The sequence below is a fragment of the Saccoglossus kowalevskii genome, chromosome 4 (genome assembly GCF_978046115.1).
Source record: "Saccoglossus kowalevskii chromosome 4, keSacKowa6.1, whole genome shotgun sequence".
Taxonomy (NCBI): domain Eukaryota; kingdom Metazoa; phylum Hemichordata; class Enteropneusta; family Harrimaniidae; genus Saccoglossus; species Saccoglossus kowalevskii.
The window spans coordinates 5,026,287-5,053,934 of NC_140644.1; the positions used below are offsets into that span (position 1 = coordinate 5,026,287).

The window sequence follows — 27,648 nt, forward strand, 5'->3', positions numbered from 1 at the left end:
AAAAAAAAAAAAGAAAGCGAGGAAGAAAGAAGAAAAACGTCAACAGAATGATCACTCCTGTCAAAAAGATGTTGAAAGAGACGATGCTGGGTTCGTACAGAACAGATTTCCCCGTCGAAACCAGTGTCAGCCATGAAGTGGGCGAAGAAAGTTTTACCATGAATCAGACTTCAATATAGTGGGTGATACTCCTGTTCAAAACGTTCGAGAGATGTCTGTATCTCGCAGGAAAATATTGTTACCTTCGGACGTAGAAGAAGAAAACAAGAGTGAATGTCACGACCGTTTGTTTGAAGACAGAGAGATTCGACTCGTTGACATGGCACTGTTGAATGGTGCCCTAGATAAAGCGATTTGTCAATTTTGCAAAGTAGGCAATATCTCAATAGTGGAGCACAGGCGTCACGGTCTGGACAATCAGCTTGAAATCCTTTGCACGCAAGGCGATTGTATTCGATCAAAACTGAGCCCGCCTAGCTTCCCGTCATCCCGAAAGAAGGGAGCAGTATTCAAAATAAATAGAAAGGCTGCCATTGAAATGTGAGCGATTACCCCACAGCCGCCATTTCATTTGCTATCGTATGCTGCGCAAGTTGGCGTCGGAGACTTCGAAACTCGTGGCATGCTTGAACTAATAAGTTTACAAACACAACGGCCCAAAAATAAATTTAATTTATTTGCAAACACTTCAACTGCCAAGTGTAGTGTCTGTATTGTTTGTTACTCGCAAACAGAACCGCCCACTTTGCATAATCCAAGCTTTAATGAATGACGTCACCGTTCGTTATCAGAACAGACCATCACAAAACTCCATAGCGTGAAAGAAAATGGTCAAAAAACAAAGTTTTTCACATATATAAATGTCGGTTCATGATTTTTCTCAAAAACAACTTTCAAAGTATTTCATTTACAATTAGCCCATGTAAATTTTGCTGCTAAAACGGGAGTTAACGTTGATTTAAGTTTGAAATCATAAAAGTGCCGATTTCTCGGTGTTTGGTTTCTGACAATTACTGTTGACCTAATTTTAAATAGCGTTTCAGTGAATAGCGCTACGATGTCGCCATTTAGTTTTTCTTACTCTTGGATATGTTGGCTTCATATCCGTATTTACATTTTTGCGAAATTCTATTGCGTTTTTTCACAAACCTCGCGCAAACCATCGATATACACAAACTTTAACACCAAAAAACGTGCTTGCAATTTGTGATTTTCGGAAAGGAAAAAAATACTTAATGCAAAAATAGAAATACGGATTTAAACTTCATGACCTTTGCTTCAAAACAGTGTAAAGTTTTTGATCGCATGAATGACTGTAGAGATGACAATTAAAATTGTATTCACGTTAGTTAAATTATCAGCCCCGCTGATTTTCAGAACCATGTGACGCTAAAACAAACACAATGTTCACAAAATATTAATAATAGGAAAATACAAGTCAAGAGCTTTCCAAACATATATAGATTGTATGGTTTCTTGTACAATTTATTCCGATTATAGGTGTTTACATTTTTCATGCAAAAAAACTATCCTCCTACCTTAAGGTGTTTTCTGTCTAATTATTGGCATTTGAAATGAAAAAAAAATGGTCCAACAGATAGATGTTGAAGAAAACAGCCAGATAAGCAATGTCATGGTGTGGTACATGTTGAAAGGGAAGCTGTCATTCCCTGGGATAGCACTAAATGCAATTGTTGATGTATGTACACGTGTATTGGATAGGCACTTCTAAAGCATGTGGAACAAATACAGTATATGATCCTCAAGTTGAATAATTGAGCTCAGGCTTTCTACCTGCTATTGTATTTGTAAAATTGTATATAGCCAGTTTATCTTGAATAAAGCTACAAGTGTCTCTAACCTGTCAACACAAGGTGATAGCGAATACTGATTTCTTATCTCAGTACAGGGTTTCCCTGTAAATACACTGTGCTACATTAGAACAGTCTTTAGTGTTGGGGTGGTCTATATTTCTGTCAGCACTTTAATTATTTGATATTAAGTCAAGCAATATGTGTGAAAGCAATTTCTGTGACAGATTTCTAGCACCTGAGTACCTCTGCATTTCAATTTACTGCAACTATAAATTAATATCATAGGAATTTATTCATGAAAGCAGTAGGTGAGCACCCTTTGACCACAAAGACCACCTATGATCATATTTCACAAGATAAGCATCATTAATTTATTTCCATGTTTTTTTTGTGTTTTTTTACACAGTTATATAATCACGAACCTATTGTAGGTTGATGGGAAATTATGATCGAAAAAAAAAAAAAAAAAAAATTTTATAATAATACACACAAATGTGTAAAATATTGCACCAAATTTCGGCAATGATAAATACTGTATCCAAAATTAACAACTCGTATCATACTTGCTCTACCATATATTTTCTACCTGTATTAGTTGCACATGCAGATGGTAAAAATAATTAATATTTTAATAATTTAGTATTGAACCAATGTGATTTTGGGGTTTTTATATAGTCTTGGGATTATTATGTGAAATGATAATGAATATGAATATGCATGAATTGAATTGTTGTAAACATTTTAGGATTTGTTCTGATTTGATTTGGGAATTACATTAATTTGAAATGAATCTTTGTCAATTACACAAGCTAGTATTCAAGTGATGGCAAATCAAATTTACACAAACAATCAAATGGGGAACCAAAACAATTGTCAACACTTGCATGGCTGAAAGTAATTAATACTTTGATGTTTACTAAACATTTTTCAGACTATCTAATATTTTAAATAATAATCAACAACATTTAGGATTGATTTCAGAGAGCAACAGCAGCAGATTACATTTTTAATAATATCATGATTGATAATTTATCCCCAGATTGTTTTCAGTCTTTCTGTCAGTTTTTAAGATTTACCTAAAAATGTTAAACATTTATATTTAATAAGTGAATAAAGTGAGGTATGTTTTATTCCAATTATTGTACTCTTAAAAAGCTATCTAATTATCATGCTTGTTATAGGTGAGCACCGTGGGATGATTTGTTTACATTTTTGACAAACCAGCATGCTCGGTGATTAGCACTAGATTGCGTTCTGCTGCGACAACACAGCCTGTAAGTTGTTTTATAACCAGGGACAGGGACACTCACGTACGTGTAATTGATAACAGAAGAAAATAATATTTTATTTTTGTGTGAACTAGTTTTTGTCAACCAGCCACTGCCAATACGCATGCAAAACATAAACAACTATAAATTAGAGCTCAAGTTGTCTGGTTTTTAAAAACAAGGCAATTAATACCATGTGCAAATGTTATGTAGTTACGTTATCAGTTTAATTCTTTCTGGGAAATTTTACATGTTTTGGCAGAAGCCAGTTAGTTTCAATGTTGAATTGCATCAATCGGTTCTGAACCTTGCACAGTAGTTACGTATTAAGGAAAACTATTCAAGTTACGTTTTACATAAATCAAGCATTTAAGTTACTGGTATGTGATTACGTAAATGATAGAGGTGTATAAAGTACACTTCTATTCTATGATTGGAGATGTGCTTTTGATATAGAAAATACAGTAATCTTAAAAAAAATACAACTCTAAAAATATTACAAATACATTGTCTACCAATACCCTAATAGTAATTTCATGATGGAAATAAACCGGTCAATAACCTTCTTGATCTACGTATTATTTTCTTATAATAGAGCAGAATGTCTAACTGTTATTGAATACAACTGTAAATGATTCAGTGAAAACAAAATCAAGCGAAAATTCTTTTTTTCCAATATTTTACATTTAACTCGTCAAAAATCAGTGAAAATAAAATCCATACAAAACACCCAAAAAGTCTTTTCAGTGCAAATTAATTCCAGCTAAAATAAATTATTTTATAGTATTTTGAGAATTTAAAGTGGGCGTCACAAAAATTTTTGTCAAAAAAAAAAGAAAAAAAGAAAGAAATTCGGTGTTGTAATGCATCTCTCATGTTCTTATTCAAAAATAAAAACAATATAGCATTTCAAATATAAGCGTTGGTATTTTAAATATTAAAAAATAATATATGGGGGGGGGGGGCAAATATCAACATAAAAACCAACAAGCTGGGAACAGGGTAAAATGTAAATAAACAATAAAACCAGAGTTGTACAAAGTAACTGATAGCAAGAGGAGGGCAAAGGTCAGAGAGTTAAATTTAGTTTGTATCATGGTAATGTTTTGACAACTCAATTTTAACACTACAACACGCACACAGCAAACTATAGTGCTACAGGACACCAAATTAGATAAATAAATAATTAATAAGTAATAAATTAAGACTATACCTTCATTCAAGTGTGACACTTTGAGTTAATCTTGCTATTGAACTTACAGTACACTGATCAACAGTAATCACATCCAATATATTCTAAAGACTAATTTTAATAGTTATATTTTAATACTTTCCCTGTCTCTATGCCTGTATGTGAATCCCTTGAAGGGACAATTATTGTCTGCACATATGACTTGTTCTTTGCTGGCGAGGTTAGTAGTACTAAGGTAAATCACTTACTATGTTGACCTAATCAGATTAGTATTTATTTGTGAAGACCTGAACAGTCATCAAATAGAAGATAAGATACCATCCTCTATTTACAGAAACCCACACACTGAGTTGACACCGCAATATTGCTGAATCTGTTAAGGTAGCACAGAATCAACTCCTGTTATACACTATTCAATAGGCAGTAAAAGAAAAAAAGCAATAAGATGAGCGGCACATATACAGCACAATAATAGTCTCGCTGCCTTTGTTTGTCTGCTATATTTATAAGAAACTGATGAAAAACCTGTGACCACCCGGCAGTCAAGTACTTTGATGTATGTAGCTAGTAATGTATATAATGAATGCATCCCGGTGGAAGCACTTAGCTGTACACATATATACATTCACCTACACTATGTCTGCCAGCCTGCCTGGCAAGCCGTCTCATCAATGTCCTCACAGCCAGCAATGCTGCCGACTATCGTTTACTTACTGGTAGTGGAGATAGGTCTTCAAGTACAGCGAAGTCGGCTTTTTATCCTGGCCATTCATTCTATTCACAAATAACGATCCCCTTTACTACCAAGTGAAGGCACACAATGAAGTCCGCTGCATTCATTTACTACTTAACTCATTCTCCTTTACACAGGATAAAATAAAAGCAGTCTCTTGAGCATGCTCAGTAGCACCACATTGGGTGTACTGCATTATGGGATAGGAATGGCTGATGTCAATATCTGTGGCAGCACCAAGATTTATGACTACTCCAGTAGGACTGACGGTTGCCATAGCAACATGACATAGTGACTAGGAAACCGGGAAGCATAGAAAGAATTTGTGGGGCAGTGAAATTGTCAAATTTGACACCCATTACTGTAATGGATTGTACAAAAACCACCCAGAAGTTGTGTTTATTTATGGATCTGGATAGAAACTGAACTAATGACATCATACAAACTACATGGAATCTATTACATAGTGTCTACTATTTCTACATAAAAAACAAATCTGACTTGAAGGAAAACAAAATTTAATTCTGCATAACAGCAATTTTTTTTTAACACTCCTCATAAGCCTAGCCATTTTTAATTCAACATAACAATATTTTCAAAAAGGCCAATTTAATTTTCAGAATCTCACTGATAATAAAATACAATATATTATACTATAAGCTAAAATGTCTCACAATGATAAAAAAAAAACAATTTTGTTGTAAGAGAAACGTGACCTTTTTCTCTTGCTGCAATGCAGAATATTTTTTTTCAAAGGAAACCAAGTTTAAAATTAAAATTACATTATGCAATTTTAAAACAAAGAATTTAGTAATAAAAGGTTACAACCTGTTAAAACTCAAGGTTAAATAATTTCCAAGGAAGTAAAAGCTACCAAAGTAAAGCAATAAACCACAATGTAATTAGATTATAGGCCGGATGTATAGATTTTCAGACAAGCTCAACCAACCAGGCGGTAATCATCTAGGCATTCGGCATTCCTATATAGTCTCAATGTAGCAGGTCATAAAAATTCATGAGAGTTCGCGATCTGTCCACAAAACAGGAAACCACACAAGACCGTACAAATATTAAGCAATCTAGCTGCAACTCCAGCTGATGTACAGTTACTGTGCTTGTCATATTTTCATTATATTGCTGCTTGGAGTGATTGCACAAGATAGCAACTGTGACAAGCAGATGAACTACTTAATTGAAACAAAGCTACATCTTGGTCAGGTTGACAGATGAACACCATTACAAATAAGACAGAGACAATCAAACTATTTGGGTGACTTTTAATAACATGAACACCGGCACCTAACCATGAATGAACAACAAAAAAAAGATGACTAAACAGGAACCACAAAAAGAGACCGACAAACAAAACAACTGAGGGCCAAAATAAAATTGGACCAGGTGTTGCAACGCATAGCTGAGAAAAGTCATTCGCTGAATGGAAATCTAGTTAAAGTAAACTGGCAGTTACTTGAGATTGCTTAGCTTATCAGGTTCTGTATAGACTAATGACAATTAAGACTTGGATCAAATGGACTCATTGCATATTAGGAGACAAGTGTAAGACACCCGAGACATTAATAAGTCATTTCACTTATTTTGTCCAATATTATTAACCTCTCTTTTCAACAGATCTGATTAAATAAATTATGTTTATAAAATCAATGTCTGACATTTTAATGTACATGTAGTCAGACTAGCTGCTAACTCTGTATATTAGAGTAACACCAGGTGTTATTTTTATACATGTACAGGTTTTTAAGCCCAAGATGAGAATTTGTTGTACTAAATTAAAACCGACTGAAAATCCAGCATATGTGTAGTTGCATCTGAGTTCAAGTTATGCCATGATAGTGATCAATTTTCAATAAGCGGGGTTGAGCATTAAAAATGGCTTTAATACCAGGAGTCAATCGGAAGATATCAGGGGGGGGGGTGATAGGTCAAGTCAGATCAACTGATATTAAATGCAACATATTTCAGAAACAGTTTTGTTAAATTAGTTAAAAAAAAAAAAAAAAAACAGTTATCAAATGATTGATCACATCTAAGGTCAAGCAAATATGATTTATTTATTTACTTGCAATAAATCAATCAAGTATAATTATTATCAAATCCAACATGGATGTCGAATCATAAATCAATCAAGCATAATTATTATCAAATGCAAAATGGCTGTCAAATCATAAATCAATCATGTATAATTACGAGTATTATCAAATCTAACATGGCTATCTCATCATAGGGAAATTTAGTAGATAGAGAATACCTCCTGAGTGATGCTTCAATATCAAATTTATCAAACGAGTGTCGTATCAAAGTAAAGGGTAGTAAAGGGGATTGTTATTTGTGAATAGAATGAATGGCCAGGAAAAAGCCAACTTTGCTAAACGTGTTTAATACATCTGATAGGGTCACTAATTTCATATCCTATATCACCACCCATATAAACATTAGGCAACTTTTGAAGACGAAACACTAACACAGTGATCACAAATTTAAGACATCCCAGAGCGTTTTGGCTCAAGTACATAAACGGTCACAGTTTACGAACGAGACTACTACCAGTATACCTATTGTTAGAAGAAATATATTTATTTTTGAGTCATCACTATAATTACAGTTAATTACTAATTTTGGAGTCAATTGTAACTGTGGCCTTGGAAATCGCCACTAGACACCAGTTTAACAAATTTCTGCGCACAGTGAAGTTGAGTCTGCATTTGAAATGACATCGGAAACCAGAAATAATATGATTCATAATAATAATTCAATAAATATTGAGATTGTCAGACTTGATGTCAAAAGTTCAATCCGCTTGCATCAACCAATTTTTATTACATAAAATTACATAAAATTTTATTACACTGCTGTATTACATGGAACAGACATGATATATAGGATAAAAAATATCATCAAATCCAACATGGCTGCCTTTACGCCCTCTTTGACAAAAATGACAGCTGGGTCTTATTTTTTTTTAAATATAATGCAATTGATGATGTAATACCAGCAATTTTCCATTGAAGCCAATTTATAAAAACAGATGTAAAACTTACAGCTGTCATTCATATTCATAAAAATATAAAATATTAAAATATATTTGGGTGAGAACCAGCCACAGATGTTAATTGTTTATTATTATTTAGCAGAGAGGAGGACAGAAGCAAAAAAAAATTATTAATTTTATAATTCTACAAATAATTTTAGTAAACCTTATGACTGGTATTCAATATGGTAATCCTTTTAATTTTTAATGCTGGCTATTTTTGCGACATCAGGATTTTATGGCATTTGTGAAGAGAAAATGTTGTCACTGTCATGTTGTAGAAGCCCAGAGCAATTTTCACCACGTCAAAATTTCGCCAGATTTTGTCTCTTGCGAAATAAAAGCAATTTATAGAAACCTAATGTTGGCATTTTTAGAGCCTCATTCATTTTCAAAGTATGAGGTGAAGAAAAAAATATATTACTTGAATGTGACAATTCTGAGAAAATATTACAAGGTGAGTGGAAATAGTTTGAAGTAAAACATGGTAACTAAAACAAATTGACAGAAGTGAATGTGTTCCCAAGTATCTGCGTTACAGATAAACTCATTACGCTGTACATTAGATAAAGTACAAATGACAGTGTTTTTGCCACCATGAGGCCTAATCCATTTTCATTTGCACTGCTGGCTATGTTCTATTACATTCAGTGTATAACCATTCATATTCCTGCAATCTGTGAAATGGCCACATCTGCTATCGGGAAATTAAAAACTTGCACAGACTTGTGTCTTTTCTTTAGCAGTATTATGCCCGAGGGCTGCTAATGTGTTACAAGAAATACTTTCTATATGTTATCTGGAATCTTATTATAGAGCAGAATCTAGTGTAATATATATAGAGCCTCAATTTGATATGTAAGTGCTCCAGGATTGTCCACTTCTTGCATAATATCGCCTTTTTTCTGGGTACATATCAAACATAGGTACAACATCATACAATAATATCAATATTCCAGAAGAATTGAAAAGTGATGTCCAGATATTTGAAATAATATGAGTTCAAGAGAAGACATACTAATAAAACAAGTTGGTGAATAGTTATACAAAATATTCAAAATCAGAAATAACAATAACTGACATTTTACTTATACTTTAGTTTTATATGTATTGTACTTTATTACAAACATTTCATTGCTGTCAACCAATGGAAACTATTTCTAAGGGATTGGTCAGTTACTTCGGCCTAGGGGGGGTCGGTGGATCAGTAGGGGGGTTACCCTGTTTTTGATTGTGCGAATAGGAGGGGGGGTCACCCTGTTTTTGATATCATATTTTACAGAGTTCACACACACTCATGCATATATTTTTAAAAATTTAATTTCAGAACAAACGATAAAAAGTTAATCGTACAAATGTGTTCTTAATAATAACTATTACCTATATTGCCTATAAATTTGTTGATGCAAAAAATGTTATAGGCTAAATATTTTGAGGTTAAAGTTGCCAAATAACTAACAGATTATGCAATGCGGCTAGAACCCCAATTATACAGTTAAGTTTTAAACACATCCCAAGTCCATGTGCTGCTGATATCAGATTATTTTATTTAAAGTCTGAAGTCACTCACCATTGCATAAGATATTTACTGGATTTATCCAATTATAACAGGAGACAGAAAGACAACACAGCAATTAGTACAAAGAGCAGTGACAGTTAAAAGTTAAATTTGTGAAAATGCTGATATATAAATAAAAATATAAGGGCGTATATCAAGCAAGTACTCCACAGCTTTGCTTTTATTTACTATCTTTAGCAACATAGATTTCCCTCCTTCCTGCAGCCTTTTCTGTAGTCATTTTTTGGCTTTATGCTTCCCCTCCCCTCCTAAGGTCTATTAAATACAAACGTTAAAAATTATGTCAAAATTATGGCAAACCATGATATTTTCAATGCACATATAATACATTTTGTAATTATGTTAAAGCCAAAACTGTTAATGTTTCTTCGTTTTTTTAGGGGGGGTGTCAGCATGTTTTAAGTTTTAAAATATACCGGGTAATGTTTTTTTTGGGGGGGGGGGGGGGGTCATCCACTTTTTTTTGTTTGATAGGGGGTGGGTCAACTGAGATTTACAGCTGGCAAAATGGAATCTGCCCCCCCCCCCCCCAGGCCTAAGTAACTGACCAATCCCTAAGGATGCAATAATTTCTTTATTATTTTATATTTTATATACAGCCATGAATATGATCAACATGTACCTAACCTACATGTACCAGGTACACTGGTGATTTATAAACCTATAATCTGTGGTACCCTAAGAAAATAAAGGATGACTCGAAGATGTAATGTAGAGTCTCAAATTATTTCAAGTTTTATGAGTTTCAAAATTATCTTTGATACAGACAGTGTATTTTTGATTGTTTTTTTTTTTTTAAAACTACGATGAAATAAGCAAATAATGAAATTATCAGTAATACTTTCATCACCATGGTTACTTTGTCTTCCGCATATTGTTGAAATCTGGTTAATACAAGTTTTGAATATGAAACTTTTTGAATAAGAGTAAATTTTGAGTGGGAAATTGAAACTGCATTTGAAATAATATTGGAAAAGAGGGTAGACAAATTTTACTTTTCAAATACAGTTTTGGGGCAGAATTAAACAATGTAGGAAAGCTGGTGAATTGCACTGCCTCATCTCTTTACGCTAATATCGGTGTTGAATCAAAAAAATGTCCAACACTCAGACTATTTCAATTATAAACTTCACACCTTGCTCCACCACTAATAAGATATAATTGCAGACAAATTTAACACAAAGCAGTAGAAACTTTAAGTTGATTTGATTTATTAATATTGATCTAGACGCCGTACTTGAATCGCAGGTGTACCATATTACCTGACTGAATAAACATAGCATTAATTAAAGAATGGCAGGGAGAGTACAATTAATCACAGCCTCCAAGCATGCAAACCTACAAAATGCAAAATTACCTTTGGTTTTCCCAAGAAAAGATATTTACTAAAGCCTACAGATGTTGATTGACCTTTTTCAGCTTGGGTTTCTTTCCTTTTGTTACTTTGGTCACACATTAATCTTGTTGTGTGCGTAGATTAAGGCTGAGGAAAGCGCAAATTATATAACATCCTTGCAGTATTGTAAAGAGAGCTTTGGGGGCAATTGTTTCTTTGTTAGGCGGGCTCTTGAGAGCAACAAAGCAAAGGACCCGACAAAGTAAATGCTAGCAGCAAGGCAATCTATAAGCCAAATACTAATAGTGAAGTGGTCAGCTTTTTCAACAAAACAAGGTGTCTAATGATTTGACTAACTTGACATCACCCTGACTTGTTAGCTTTCTTTTTCTTTTTCTTTACAGATGCTTCGTTTAAGCATTTTGTTGGCTGAATGAATGCAAACGCTTGAAAACAAACTATTTGAAGAACTAACTTACTTGTAGTTATTGTGCTGATAAACACGCGTGTCACAATTAAAATAATTATTTTCACCTGGAATCTATTTTTATTTGAGTAAATCAATAACAATATTATTAGTGAATATGCATTCCACTTGCAAATTACTATTTATAGGAACAACAATAATGCACTAGAAGAAAGCCAGAGATGAAATTTCATTCAATGCTTTTATGCAAAATTCTAAATAAATTCATATATTCAGCCTAAACAGATTAAAACAGTGATTCTCACACAAGAAAATGTTTTATGTATACAACTTTTGAAAGTCTGCAAGGAATAAGTAGATAAGATTATATACCAATCTTGAATTAAACCGATAAACCAATTGAAAGCCCTTTAGCAAATAAAAACTTGAGCTGCAATGTCAACTGACTTCTAGTAAAATCATTCAGCATTTAGGATTTACAAATGATTATTTATCAATTACAACTCACTTATAAATTACCTTTTTTATTGAAATCAAAACCAATGACGAAAATAGCATCTTCATATTTTCTCTTATTCTTATTGAAACCAGTGGATTTAGCCTTCCAATTGAGTCTATAGCACACACATACACATACCCAGGGTCCCTACCAACCCATTTTTAGTGTTCAATCCCCGGTAGGATTTAATCTACCCCGGTAAGATCTGTTAATCATGAGTCTGATGCTACAACCACTACCTGTCAACATTTGAAGTTAAAGATAGACGAAATAGAAACCAGCAAACTCTGTTTCAATTCAATTCTTATATTCACTTTGGCTACATGTGACTAGCAGCCGGCAGTCGTGTTTTAATGATTGCGCACGAAAGACAAGCTGACAACTGACAAGAAAAAGAAGAAATCACTAAAGACTGAGTGAAGTTGATAAACACCGTTATATTGTTGAAACATCACATACATTACAGCTGACACTTGACACAGTGTCTAGAAAGCAAATTGCTAAAATCATTCATTCAAATCACACATGTCACTTGCAGCAATTGCACCAATAACTAATTACCTGTAAGTTATACATTCCATCAAATTAGGAAAAAACACACACATGTATGGATAGTGTCATGCAAGCTAACGCTTTCTTAAATAATGAAAATTTATTAATATATTTTGGTTGAAAATGAATGTAACTTTGTTCGGGAATGTGTAAAATATAAATACCTGGAAGAACAACTTATATGGCAACAATGTATAAACAAAGATGGAGCTCCATCTCAATTCTCCCATGAAGGAAGTAATGGATTATTAAATAATAATATTTTTATAATAAGGTATACATTGTATAATGAATAGTTCTCCACACACATCTGAAAAAACCTACAAAATAAATTTAGCATAAAGAAAAGACATTGCTTTTAGCCATACTCCCCCCCTTCCTTGTTTCCCATCATTGTTACCATGGCAACTGCATGTTTCTACCTCATCAAGCACAACGCCCAGAGGCTTGTATGTAAATATCACTATCAGATTTTAGGACAAGAGTAATTTTGATTACTAATACAGGCATTCTGGAAAGAGGGGGAAAAAAAAGAACAACGGCAGAATTGCCATGTATTGCGGCATGGTAGAAAGATTTAATGAAGATGTCATTAAAAAATGCATTGAATGTTGAAATGTCAAAAGGTGATCGAGAGAGATAAATATTAGATCTATTCTCCTAATAATAGTAATATTATCTGGAAGTGATACACTTTATATCCAATATTGTTTACACTCTATAACCAAAGGCTTTCCTCTCTCTCCCACTTACCAAGATTAATTTGTATACCTAAACATCAAATCTCAACAACTACAGCATCCTTTGATTTTTCAAACCAAGGCCACACAAATCAGTTATAAATAGTATGGAAACATTAGTACTTTTATTACCAAACTTCCTGTATCAAAAGCATGCATCAAAAACTGTGAAATACTTTATTTTCGCTGAAATTAATTTTCGCTGAAAAGGCTTTTTGGGCGTTTTATATGGAATTTATTTTCACTGATTTTTGATGAGTTTAATGTGAAATATAGGGGAAAAAAGTATATTCGCTGGATTTCATTTTCACGGAATCATCCTTTCAGCGAAAATGGTGAAAATAAATTCCAAGCGAAAATAAAGTATGTATTCTACAGTACTAGTAGTAACATATGTAACTTATCACCTCCAGAAACTTACACATGTGAATCCGTTAATTTACAATTTGTATCTAATCCATGATAGTCTATAGCCACAATGACTCAAAATGAGTCTTCAATCAATATCAATCTAAGAAGTATTAAACAAGCACACAATTCAATTTTCTTCGCAAAAAACATGTTATTATACATCATCTGTCATCGTAATGCCATAAGTTACAGTGTGCCGTAATTTTGCGATATTTTACGGGGGTATTTTCATTCTAATATATTAGGAAATGCGAATTCCAAATATAGAATGATTACGCACGTAATTCTAATAATAAAAACAAACATGGCTGCCACCAGGGTTTTGATCGGACTCCATACAGATTATGTTCTAAACGTTTTTGATTTTGATACCTCAAAGTATGTACTCAGACAGTACGCCCGTCGCATGGACATCCGCTGTGCGTCGGCCGATACTGTCGCTGTACTTTCGTTGTGCATACTTTGAGGCACATTGTATCTTCATAATAACCTTATAATACAATCAATCCCATAAGCATGTGCAATGTTATGGTACATTATGTTGATTTAGTTGCAATAATAATAATAAATACTTTATGAAATCATATCTTCATTTGGAATTTAGATGAAAATACAATCAAGTTGGAGCATTTGAAAAAATGTTCGTTTGTTTTAAGGCTTGTAGTTTTACTTCTTAAAGTGAAGCTCTTTTATTTACCCCCCCCCCCCCCCCCGAGAATAATTCAAGCAATACAGGATAATATGATCATTGCTATGGCATCTAGATAAGAATTGTAAACATTCCAACACATGTAGGAATCCCTTGTTGGGCTCTACTGATGTAAAGACTGTTGACTCAGCTCATGAATATTCATGATGATCAGAGTGATGGAACATTTTATTTTAAAGGAGGGGGATTAAGCATTACAGACAGTGAGACGGTCGTTTGTATCACAGATTCTACAATATTGTAGAGACTATGTTCTATTTTGTGCAATATCATGTATTACCTAAATAAACTAAATTAAAATGCTTAGTTGAGAAGATAATTTCAATTGAGTATAAACATTCTGTATTATATCAAAATTACAGAGGTAAAAATACTAAGTATGCCAGAAACAGTATTAATTTGATATTCTAGACAGAACAGAAAGACGAAATTGACCCGAGGTATGGACTAGTGATTCATGATACATTGTATCAATTAAGTTACATTGGAAAACAAATCATGATGACAAATAGTGTCGACGAGCAATAAAGATCTGAATGCTCTATTTTCAGTTTACAAGAACGTTGAGAGTACGATTATGTAAGGTCAGTCGCGGGGTGAACTACTAAATGATTTTAGAATTTACTATCATACCGCCATTTTGTTTCTGACAACAAAACAGCAAAATTAGCTGTTAATGTTGCTGTTTCGGTGTGCAAAACAGTATGGCGGTGACAGAATATTTATTTATAATTGATGACAGATTCATTATATACATTATCAGCATGGTTTCAAACGATTACATATTACTAGTAAACAGATAGGTCAAGATTTAGATATTTGAGTAGTTAAATGTGGAAAAGATGTGCCACTTCTTCCCATTGGCTCTCACTGCCAAATATAAAAGTACTGATCCAATCACAAAACTTCTTTTATACATGTAAGACGATTGAGTGAATAATCCATCTTTTTATTGGCTAATGAGAGTATGTATTTCAATTGATTTAGCCAATGAAAGATGCTCATATTGCATCCCTAGTGGTGGCAGTCCAAACAGAATGTTTGAAATTTTTATTCCCAAGTTATGACCAAAGGGAACAAGAAATTTAAGTAGAAATGGGAATTCAATTACCCAAATAAAAGCACCCCATTACAAAAACTCCCTATTTATCAAAACACTACAAAAAAATAAACAGACCCCAACCAGACCACTTTCACCCAACACACATTAAATGCACTAAGCATATGGCACCATATTTATTCACATTTGGCACCATGTCACACAGAGCGTTGAATGATTACAAATATTGATAAATGATGTTCATAATTGTTTTACCACACTAGACTCAGATTTATAGCAAATTTAGTTATCACAAGCATAAGTATGTGGCATGTAGTAATTAAAGCCTGTGTGATTTACAAGTTCCTGACAGGGTATTGGTCAGAGGCTATAAATACATCACCCTCCAATTACACCCTTGAGATTGACCATAAAGCAATTTACAAGTGGATGACCTTTCTCACTTGACCTTTAAGGCTATCTCTCTGTGTGAAGTGATTTGAACTTTGAGGACATAAACCCCTATAAAGTATATTTTTGAAAACTTGAAAATGGCCATAATTTGCAGAGGCTGTATTTTCCAGTAAATTTACAAGACTTGTAATTCTGGGTTATATTACACAGTATCAATAAAGAAACCAAAAAAACAAATTTTTATTATTATTTTGAACAAAAAACCTTGTATAGTATGCATAGCCAATGTAAAATTTATAGTCAGTCCTTTTAGAATTAATTATTGATTAGAAAGTAGCAATAAATTTGAACAGTCTTTAATAGGTAAAAATTGATTAATTATTAAAGCGCCAGACATTGAAAGTAGTTTGTAAAACAAACCTACAGGTCATATGATTTTGTTTTATAATTAGATACCATTAAACAAGTATACTGCAAACTGCTTTTATTTTCGCGGAAGACAAATTTTCTCAGAACAAAAATTATGGAGCAGTGACAATTTCTCTGGGGGATTCTATTCAATTTCTCTGACTTCCGTTGAATTTTGTCTTCACAAATGCCATAAAATTATCAAATTGCTAATACTTCCGAAGTGAAAGTAATACAGTTGTACCTTCAATCTTTATCACTTAACAATGCATGTTATATGATTGGCCACGTGGAAGATATGAATATATTATTTCAAAGTAAATTCGCTATTAAAACTACATCTATTTCATTAATTACCTTATACTCTAAGTCCACTTGAAATTTTGCCAAAATAACAAGGAGTATTTTAAATATTATCATGTCATTTTATTTTCTGAAAGTAATGCTTTGTATGATGGAAATCTTCAATACTTGTACGTGTAAAGAACAGAGGCCATGCTTCAGTTTGGAACCTACACACTATGACAATTATTGTCTATGGTAGACCGAGCATGAAAACTGTACCAGCTTTTTACCTGGTCAACAGACACCGGCAGTATTTCTATTTCACACTGCTCTGCACTTATATTCATTGACAGTAAATAAACGTTTTTTGGACTCCTTAGGGTGGCCATTCACTCTACTTAAAAACTGCAACCAACAGGGGTACTGAACAGTAGATGAAACAGCCAGCTGACTGCTAACCAGTAAAAAAAATTGTCATAATTTTTAATGAAAAAATCACGAACGAAGCTCGATTGAAAACAGCAAATTTGTAAAATTGAAAAAACGTAAGAAAATATTATTAATGAATGATGAAATATTGATAGTTTAAGAGGATAACAAATGGGTGATGGATTAAGTTTTTTCAATTTTTACACATGATTGGTCAAGTGTTAGCCACCTGCTCTCTTTAATGAAGTAACAAACAAATAAACACATAATATTAGTAATACAGTTAACCGCTCAAACTTTTTTAGACAAATTTTAAAAAATTTGCAGCAGTGAAAACTACTATGGGGTTTTGAAACAAATAATGTCAGTGATATTGGCCAATTTTGTTAAAACCTAAAAACTAAAAACTAAACCTAAAATAGACAAATTTTGTAGCAGTGAAAAATTATTTGGGTGTCCTAGAAAGTGAAAATTAGATGATTTACAATATGCATATGTACTGGTACAAGCAATCAGGATATATTAGTTGGTTAATTAAGGAGATTATTTTCAGTCAGGTTGTTCAAACAAGACAATAAAAATATCTATAAATTAACATACAAATTGGTACGCATCAGCAATATACACTGAAACTCACAAAAAATAGCTCACAGTGTGAAATGGAACGTTATCAAGTAAACACGAATACATAAATAAATGAGAGGAATTAAATTATATAGACCAGCAGGGCAATTGTGGAAGGCAGGTATCAACTCATTTCAAGTTAATGATATAGATTATATCATGTACTAGTAGCAGATGCAAGTATAAAACTATAAATTCACTCATGTGGCATCTACGAGTAAATTAACATGATTAAGAAAGAACTATTGTAGTCTCTGTAAATCAGGCGTGATTATTGCGCTGTAATAAAATACAACTGATCAAACGACCACACATACATAACTGCAACAACCATAAACTATAATAACCTAGAATATAACTCATAGATTCTTGTATACAGTCATGTAAGCTACAATAGAGTAACATTCAATTTTAAAATTTCTTTGTAGACAGTTTCTATTTTCCAGAGTAGAAAACTAGAAATTGATCATGTCGGTACTAAATGAGAAGTGTACAACTATTACCAAAGTGTCAGGTTTCTTGTACACCATATAATGGGGTGATTAACAAGGATATGTACAATGACAAATGTGCTTGTTGATATTCAGCATACACTACATGTATAATATGAGGAGGGGGGGGGGTGAAATGTAATGTTATGTAATTGACAACTACCAAATAATGGTCCCTATTCCCCAGCAGCAGTATATCAATTTCCCTAGATCACCCACAGGCAAGGAGAAAAATAGACAATTGCATTTTTTTTCTACAGAGCTTTGCTTGGCAATACTACCTTTCTAACTGCTGCAGGAAAACCTTTAAATAATTAAACTTTTCAGTTACATAATATAAGTTGATTACTTTTAAAGAAATTCAGTTACATTACATGTACATGACAAAAAAAAAATGCACAAGATAATCAAATTCCTTGATTCAATATTTAGTTCCAGTAAAATTGGAAAATATCCGAGAATAAAAGATAAAGAAAAAAATGAAATGTAATCTCACGGTATGGTCGTTACACAGCATAGTAGATATTAATAAAAGCCTCTATTGTCAAGATTACATAACACAAAAAACGTACTACTCACTACATTCTAGAAACATCATTTCAATCTACTCTATAAAGCAGACATATTTTAGCTACAATCCATCTCTTTCGTTCTAATAATCACTGGGATGAAAAAATTATTAATTCTATTATTTAACAATTTATTTTGTATGAAACCAAAGATTGGAATGGGGAAGGCTACATGTAGTTAGTTTAGCAATAGGTTTCAGTATGAAGTTTTCAAGTGATTCATTTAAAGCTGAGGTAGATAAAGAAATCTTGCATACAGCAAAGGATGTTTTATTTTAATGTTGTGTTTGTAACATGAAATATAGACATACCGAGTACTTTACAAAACAAAATAGATATACATGTAGGCAGTCATATAACAATATAGTAAATAAAGTATGATTGCCCCCTCAAACTCTCTAAGAGCACCCCCTTCCATTCCGCATGAACAAACTCCACCACACCCTTCGTGTGTAACCCCTCCACATTCTCCAAGTGCAGCCCCTCCACATTCTCCAAGTAAACCCACCCCCAAATTATCTATGAGTAACAGCTCCGCATTTTCTATAAGTAAACCGCCTACCCATCAGTATTCTCCAAGAGTAAAATCCCAGTTATTCAAAAATACAACGCTTACAGAGCTACAAAATAATGTATAGCTTATGGATGTAAACATGTGCAGGCCAGTTGGCAACAATGTGAACAAGTGACACCTACATTGACAGAATACACAGGTGAGTGGGGTATAATCTATGGTATTCTGCAGCACTAACTCAAACACTTGCAAGATCAAATCTAGCATCAGTGGACAACATCTGGAAGAGATCACTGAGAGTCTTAGGATAAGTGAAGACCAGTAAGAAGTTGAATATGATTTATTGGTCTGCATTCACTAAGATTCCCTGCTTAGCGCCTAGTATAATGCAGATCAACTGCCATAAAAAGGACTATTCATTGCGTTTACTGCCAACCCCTTGTATTGTATAAGGCCAATTTCCATGTCCCAAGGGGAAAATTTCATAGCAGTCAAACTGCAACAAGGTGTCTTCCAGACAGGAAGTGGACTTTCAGTAACTGAAATTTAAACTTCGTAAAAAGCAAAATTATTAAATCATTTTTCTGGTGAAAACAATTTTTGGAAGACTCTCAGAAAAGCACTTTTTGTAAAATATAAAACTTCAACTAGTATTGAGAATTAGCTAAAAATGCCCAAGTAAAATCTAACTTACAAAAAAAAATATGTTTACAATGTTGAGTCTCTATTACAAATACTGTACAAATTAATTCAGTCTATTAATTTGTGCACTTATTCATTTAAAAAGAACAATTAATATATGTATCCTTTCAATTTACTGTGTTAAAAAAATCAAATTAGCGGTGACCTAGTTTTTGCTTTATCAGGGCGATGTACCCAAAATTTTTATCAAATTACTTAAAAACATATTTTTCAATAGAGTAATATTCCACAAGTAGTTTTTTTTTTTTTCTTCAAATTAATCTCAGTTCAGATTTGTTTTTTAAACCCCTGGGGTTAATATTGTAAAATCTGTATTAGAAGCCGCATCCTTATTAGAAGTCGCATCCTTATTAGAAGTCGCATCCTTATTAGAAGTCGCATCCTTATTAGAAGTCGCATCCTTATTAGAAGTCGCATCCTTATTAGAAGCCGCATCCTTATTAGAAGTCGCATCCTTATTAGAAGCCGCATCCTTATTAGAAGTCGCATCCTTATTAGAAGCCGCATCCTTATTAGAAGCCGCATCCTTATTAGAAGTCGCATCCTTATTAGAAGTCGCATCCTTATTAGAAGTCGCATCCTTATTAGAAGTCGCATCCTTATTAGAAGCAGCATCCTTATTAGAAGCCGCATCCTTATTAGAAGCCGCATCCTTATTAGAAGCCGCATCCTTATTAGAAGCCGCATCCTTATTAGAAGTCGCACCAATTCTTTTTGAATAACTAAGAACCAAAAATTCACCATTTCTCATACATGTATGTGTAGATGCTCTAATAGAAGCCACATCCTATCTGTTGCATTGTACACTTTTAATAGAAATTGCAGCTTCTAATTTTACAGTAATAGTCAACAGCAGATCAGTGTTAAAATAAGTTTTTTTTTTTTTTTTTTTTTGTTTTTTTAAATATTTTTGTGCCAGGCAACAGTTCTGGACATTGAATGTCACTGTTGTCTTTCCTGACTTTTTTTTTGTATGTGCAAATTGCAAGTGTTAAAAAAAGTTTGTGGGAGTCAGTCATGTGGTATTTGAACATGTTGAAATTACAGTCAGAATTCTATCAACATGCCCACTTCACTATGGTGATACATTTACGATAACCTTACAGAATTTCAAGTAAAATACTGATTTATGTGAACCTGATATGTTCACAGGAAATCAAAAGTGAATATATCCCATGATCATAACATTGACAATATCCATATACATAACAACTTCAATATCCCTATCAGCACTGTGTAACCATGGCAACTACTCACGTTTAGGATGAAGCAACTTAAAACAGTTTTAATCTCGCAAGAAAGGAATTTCGCACAGTGACATTCTGACCCCAATGACGCCATTAAATCATCAAATTACGACAATTCAAAGCGGTTTACAATATTCTCGGTAGCAAAGTTGTGACGCCGCCGTATGGGTTTAGAGTTTGCCAGTCACAATTCTGTCTCCTGCCATGGTTAAACATCTAGTTACTCAAATTATTATTGAACAGGGAGTCGTTACACCCAGCTGAGTCTGCAGAACATATCATATCACTTATAACGAACATAAGTTATTGATAATTCATACTATTTAAAATAATAATTAGAGGGCACACTGCCAGTCAATGATTGTAACAACTGAAGGGTAAACATGCCAATGCTATATTTCTCAGGAAACGTGACTCAGGATGACAGAGACTGACCAATATCCTGACTCCTCCCTTAAACAAAGTTGGTTGAAGAGTTACACACACATAAGTATATTGTACAGGTTTGATAATTTGTTAACTGCTGTGTTTAGTTTCTAATTCATTGCTGGATTCCATCCATAATTATAAACATGATGCCTAGTGTACAATATGGTGTGTCATATCAATTAGTCTTTAAATGCAGTAAAGCCAAATGATGATCAATGCACCATGCTGTCTTCAGGGGTCAAAGGGCACACTGGGCTTGTGCAAAACAGTCCTAAACATGTTTGATCAATCATGGTAAAATTAGAACAAGACTTCATCCTTGCTTACATCTGACCTAAGATGTTCATATATTTGACAATTTTGGTAGCTCAAGCTGAAATTATAATAATATTTTAGTCTGAATCTAGCAATCTGATTGGGTGAAGTATGGTCTTATATCAACTGTATATTTATTTTTATCTCTTCTTTTTTGTAGTTTTTGTTTTGTTTCTAAGAATTTGACTATGTTCTATTCAAAATGAATGTCAATAAAGTTATTATTATTACTGTATTATATCTGGCACTAAACTAAATATCAATCTGAATGAAGATCGCACAACTGTGAGCAGTGTTCATAGCCATTACTGGTGAGCAAAAGTGAAACCAGGTACAAGCAATAATACAAAATAGTATTTCCAACACTCTGTTAGTATCTCCCTCCAAATATGCTAACTTTGCCATTTACAACCTCTAAATACATACTCATAGTGCCTTAAAAACAACACACAGTGATTGACTTAGGCAATATATCAATTCTTTATTTCTTATTTACTGTAAACTACTTTAACTTGACCAAAGATAAATATCATGGGGCAAAACTTTTGTAGAATCATAAAAATCTTAATGAAAGGACCACCAGCTGATTTTTTTTTTCTTTTTTTGGATTCCCTACATCATTCCTATAAATCGCGCTCTCTAGTGACAGAAGACCGCCCTCTAAGACAGAACACCGCCTTCTAATGATGTCAAAATGGTGTACAAGAAAGCAATTGTCATTTAAATTGACAATTCTATTTAGATTATTTGTTCTTTGCACTTTCGCTATCTACAATATAGTAACATTCCTTAAAACATATCTCCCCTTTTGGGGAAAATATAAATGAAAGATGTATGTCAGTGAGTGAAACAAGTCATATTAAATCAAGAATACAATATAAGCAATTTTCAGTTGATGTCGCTTCTATTGGAGATAAGTTTCTATTATTTTACCCCAAATGAGTAAAATAACACGTTTAATTTTCGCTGCTGAGAATTTTCACAATTTGAAAATTCTATGGCATTTATTGAGACAAAATTTCGTGAAATTCATTGACAGTGTCTTATGATCCTCAGACAAATATTTGATGCAAGAAAGTGTAATAATTTTACTGCCTCAAGAAATTAAAAAAAAAAATTCTTTATTGAAATTAAATCAATTTACAGTATATCACATGATGCGTTTTAATTATAATTTCACGCTAAATGACCATTTGCATGTTCGGTATTTTGAATGCTATTGTTAAGATATTGGCAACCATATTGGTGGTCTTTCAACTGTTTTTATAACATGTAGAAGATCACAAGGCAGAGCACTAATTACAATCCATAACGGGAAATTAATTTTGCTTCCAAATAACCAGATAAGATTGCAGTGATGTTCTAAGGCCTTATGTATAATATAACTATCACATTAATATCTGAGAAATTACAATTCACTATACCCATTACTTACAGTTAAGATCACCGCAAAAATCTAATTTGTACACTCTGTGGTATGTCTATACGCAAAAAATGCAATGTTTTCACAAGATTATAACAGTGCAACAGTATGGAGGTATTGTTAACTAATAGTATATTCAATAATCAATGTATATATGGATGGACTATAGCTTAATAGTTCAGTTAATTGTCAATATTGTAAAAGCTAAGGCGTTTTTGTATGACATCACTGTTATAAATAGAGGGAGAAATAAAGGCCGCAAGCTACAAGATAGCTGTGTTGCCTATACACCTATTGAAGGTGTTCAACAGAATTGTTGACGAAAAAGCCAGTGGATTTAAATAGAGAACCGATGTCCTTTGTATAATCAGTCAGATGAGACTGAAAGCAATGAACAAACCAATTTACTTGCACATTATTTCCACTCACTGCGCAGTGGGTGTTAATTTAAGTTCAAAGGTTGTGACAAGGCTACATAACAATCAAGTGATTGTACACAAAGATTTATGTAAATGTTATACCCTAAGAAAATCTGCTTTTCAATTCAACTATCTTGTCTTAATTGCAAAAGAAAAAAAAAAATGTAAATTAAAGCTCTTTTAAAATATTAAAAAAAAAAAAAAATATTGTACTGTTTTATGAAAGGAGAAATAAATATATAAAGCAGGTTTTTTTTTAGATGATAGCTAATAATGAAAATAAAAAAGATTTTTCTGGGAAATGTAAAAATGGTATGTTCAGTAAAAAGCTAAACATGTAGAATATTACATTACAGGGTACGTCATGGATTAACCAGAAACTGAGATGATACAAAAAAATCATGCAAATTATTTTTGTCCCTTCAATGATTTTTTAGCTAGACCCCCCACCCCCACAAGGAAGTACATTTAGCTGTAAGAATTTTTTTTCTATCCAGTATAATATGTAGATGCCCTTTTTATGAATATTTTTTTTTTTTGGAGGATTTTTTTTTTTTTTTTTTCTCTGCGCACATTTGTTTTCCCTAAATTTAGCCTACTTCTAGAGTTTTAATGATCAGCCCCTTATCGGCAGAATAAATCAAGTATCCGGTGGGAAGAGGATAACAACAGTAAACAAGAAGCCATGGGAATTTAGTAATATCTAATCAAAATTGTGCTTAATGACTATGAAAATAACCTGTCTGCACTGAAGATACAAATATATTCATTAAATAACTAAACACCGCTATCATAATATTTTAATGAAGGTTTCATTGATTTCAGCCCAGATACAGTCTAGCAAGGGGATTTGTACAAGTGTCATACTGCAAGGCAATAATGTTTTCATTAATAATTTAAAACACTACAGAGTGAGTGCAAATGAATGTACACTCAGATAAATCAACAGACATTACTTTGATCTTTATAACAATTCTGTATTCAAAATTGATGGCTTAGCAAGGGCAGTTGTTTTCTCAGGTTATAAATCACCTACTATCAATTTATCAAAGGAGTACATTTACTAAAATATTACCTGTAATATTAGCATAACCTGTGTAAAACGGTAATCTTTTACTAGCTTAAAGTACACATAAAATCGAATGCACTCCGACTGGGTTGGGAAAATAATTATATTGATATTTTTAAAAATTGTGAATAATTAAGCTTATGTTTTCACAGAGAATAAAACTGTTTCACAAACCATGTAAAAAAATAGAGGCCAAAACAACAGGAAATCATTTTTTGCATCATTTCTATTATTAATAATAATCTTTATTATATTTTTTTGCCTGAATACACTGATGTAATAAAATTTATCTTTATCTCCTTCTGATTATTAATAATAGTGACAATCCTATGCATTAAATGACAAATTTTCAGAATTCAATTTTAAATATTACATCCACCCGATATAGTCAATTCATTATTTCCTTCATGTAATTTCCTGAATTTACATAAACACGGCTAAATTTACATAAACACGACCCCTAAAATGTTTACAGGACTACACATAAATACCACTACTATCGGTATATGCTGAATCAGTTTTGATTTTGTAAGGAACAAAATTTTGTAAAATTCGCTAGTCAGTAAAAATCACAACATTGTGTGAAATTCGCTAGTCAGTAAAAATCACAACATTTTGTGAAATTCGCTAGTCAGTAAAAATCACAACATTTTGTGAAATTCGCTAGTCAGTAAAAATCACAACATTTTGTAGCAGAGAAAATTTGTCTGGAGTCTGTGAAGTATCAGAGACTTTCATGAAATTTTCTTCTCAACAAATGTTATAAAATCCTGAAATTGCAAATTTTATAGCAGTAAAAATTAAACAGTTTACAAGAGTGCCCCTCTTATTTACTTGAAATGTGAAGCTGAAATAATAAAGCAGCCTCAATTGAATTCAGTTTATAGATGAGACAATTACTGAGCAACACTGAGGGAATTCCTGACCTTGACACCAGAGAACATACAGTACACTGTTTATTTGTTTTGCTTACACTCTATAGGTATCAAATTATTTCTCAAAAAGAGACTAGAATATTTTATTTTAATGCTTGTATTAAAACTGCTTTAAAAAATAAGAATATATTGCTTTCATTTCATAGCTTTGGTTGATTTTACTGAGCAATTTTAAGTCTTTTATAGAGTAGACACAGATGTAACGAAATGACCTGCCAACCATTGTTGTTATGTACAGTTTAACTCACCTCATGGAAGGCATTACAGAACACTTGGTAAATGACTAAGGTAGTACAAACAAATCTGAATAATATTAAAACTGACATAGTTACTATAGAAGGGCTCTGCTCAACAGGGACAACTGGTTGTAAGTCCGGTATACTATAAACGAAGCCAAACAAAGCAGAGTCTGGTATTTGCATACATAATGAACTTTCCTTGGTACAGCACAGTGCTGTCCAGTCCTTCTCCGGTGGGCGGATTGTCTTACAGGGGATAAAAAGCCAGTGCAAGCTAAAACATCCCGCCATTGTGAACAACATGTCGGCTTTCACCAGACAGAATGAGGTGCACGTAAAACGATACAATATGCGAGTAAATACTCTAATGACAACACAACCTGGTACAGAACAACAACATTCACATGATAAACACCATTGGAACCACTCGGTTTTGGTACACGTCTGCTACAAATGGAGTCACCTACTCCTATTTAGTGAAGAAGCACTCCTCATAAACTCATTGATTTTTTTTAACAAACATAATAACTAGTAAGCATAAAAATCAAGATAGGTTTTCACTCTCGTTTAGACAGAGTATACTTTTACACGCTTACTAATTACTATACACACAGAGACGTTAAATCATTCACACCACAGACAAAGCCGATATAATGACATAAAAAGTGTGTGGACTTTTAAACACACTAAACATAACAAAAGACGTGTCATTAAAATATATGTGGTGACACAATACCATGCGTATGGTCACACACTTATACATTGATTGTCCCTTCGATCTGCATGCACACAAACATACACAGTACAAGTAGTTGCGTTTACGTGCTTCACATCACATGTATGACACTATGAAATTGAAATATACTAGAAAACATGTAAAAGGGAGAAATTGATCATTGATCAAATTACATTGCTAGTTATTACATGTTCATGATGCATTACTGTCTATTTTATGATTATGCATTCCTGTGTCAATTTGTAACTCCTTAGCTCATACAAAACAGGGGGGCCCAAAACAGACAGTATCCCACACAGTAGGATGGTACGTGACAGACAGCATACTTATAAATATATGCACAAAGAGGGAGAGGGGTGGTGCATGTTTGCGCAACCACAACATGAGATACAATGTCAGAAATCACCCACAAATATTTGCGTAACCATAGTACAGAGAAAGAAGAGAACACAATCCAATTATTAAAATCAAAATGGGTTTTCCACTATTCCCTCCTACACACACACATTTTCATACAGTATAAATCAACACCAGTCATCCTGCTATAAACAGTAGACCACACTATCCAGGCTTAAATACCAGACATCCCAGGGGGTTGGGTCATTACCAATAGGCAATCCAGATTGGTAGTGACCAACTGCTGTATTTTTAGCAGACTAAGAGACTGATATACAGTGTTGATACTGTGGCACAACAGGGAAGGGGGATTAAACACATAACAGAAGCAGGCCATCCTACCTCATTGCTGTAGTGGTGGTCTCAGTTACAGTGTGACGACCTTCAACTGCTTTCTGTGTGAATAAAAAAAAAAAAAAATCAAAAAGCTGAAGAAAGCATACAACTGTTAGTGAGTAATGAGTGTACTGACAGAGCCACACAGCAAGTAATTTGTCAGACATAGAATGGTGTAGGGGCAACTCACCAGCATAATACAGTCCTATTCATTTCCACTGATTGTTGTTGTTCATTTATCGAGCACTCGCCACTGCAGATAAGGTCCATGGACGTTTTGCCAGACAAACTGTTACAAGCCAGCAGTTTAATTCAGATTTTTT

The 27,648-nt window shown here is 33.2% G+C and overlaps 1 protein-coding gene across 1 annotated transcript in view; it reads right to left on the minus strand.

The window, feature by feature from the left end:
* The window catches only part of LOC100366978 (uncharacterized), a 184,192-nt gene that overhangs the window by 29,310 nt on the left and 127,234 nt on the right, over positions 1-27,648 (minus strand). The window contains exon 9 of the mRNA XM_085497673.1: positions 27,332-27,384. Coding sequence (XP_085353799.1) covers positions 27,332-27,384 — 53 coding nt within the window. The remainder of the gene's footprint in view (positions 1-27,331; positions 27,385-27,648) is intronic.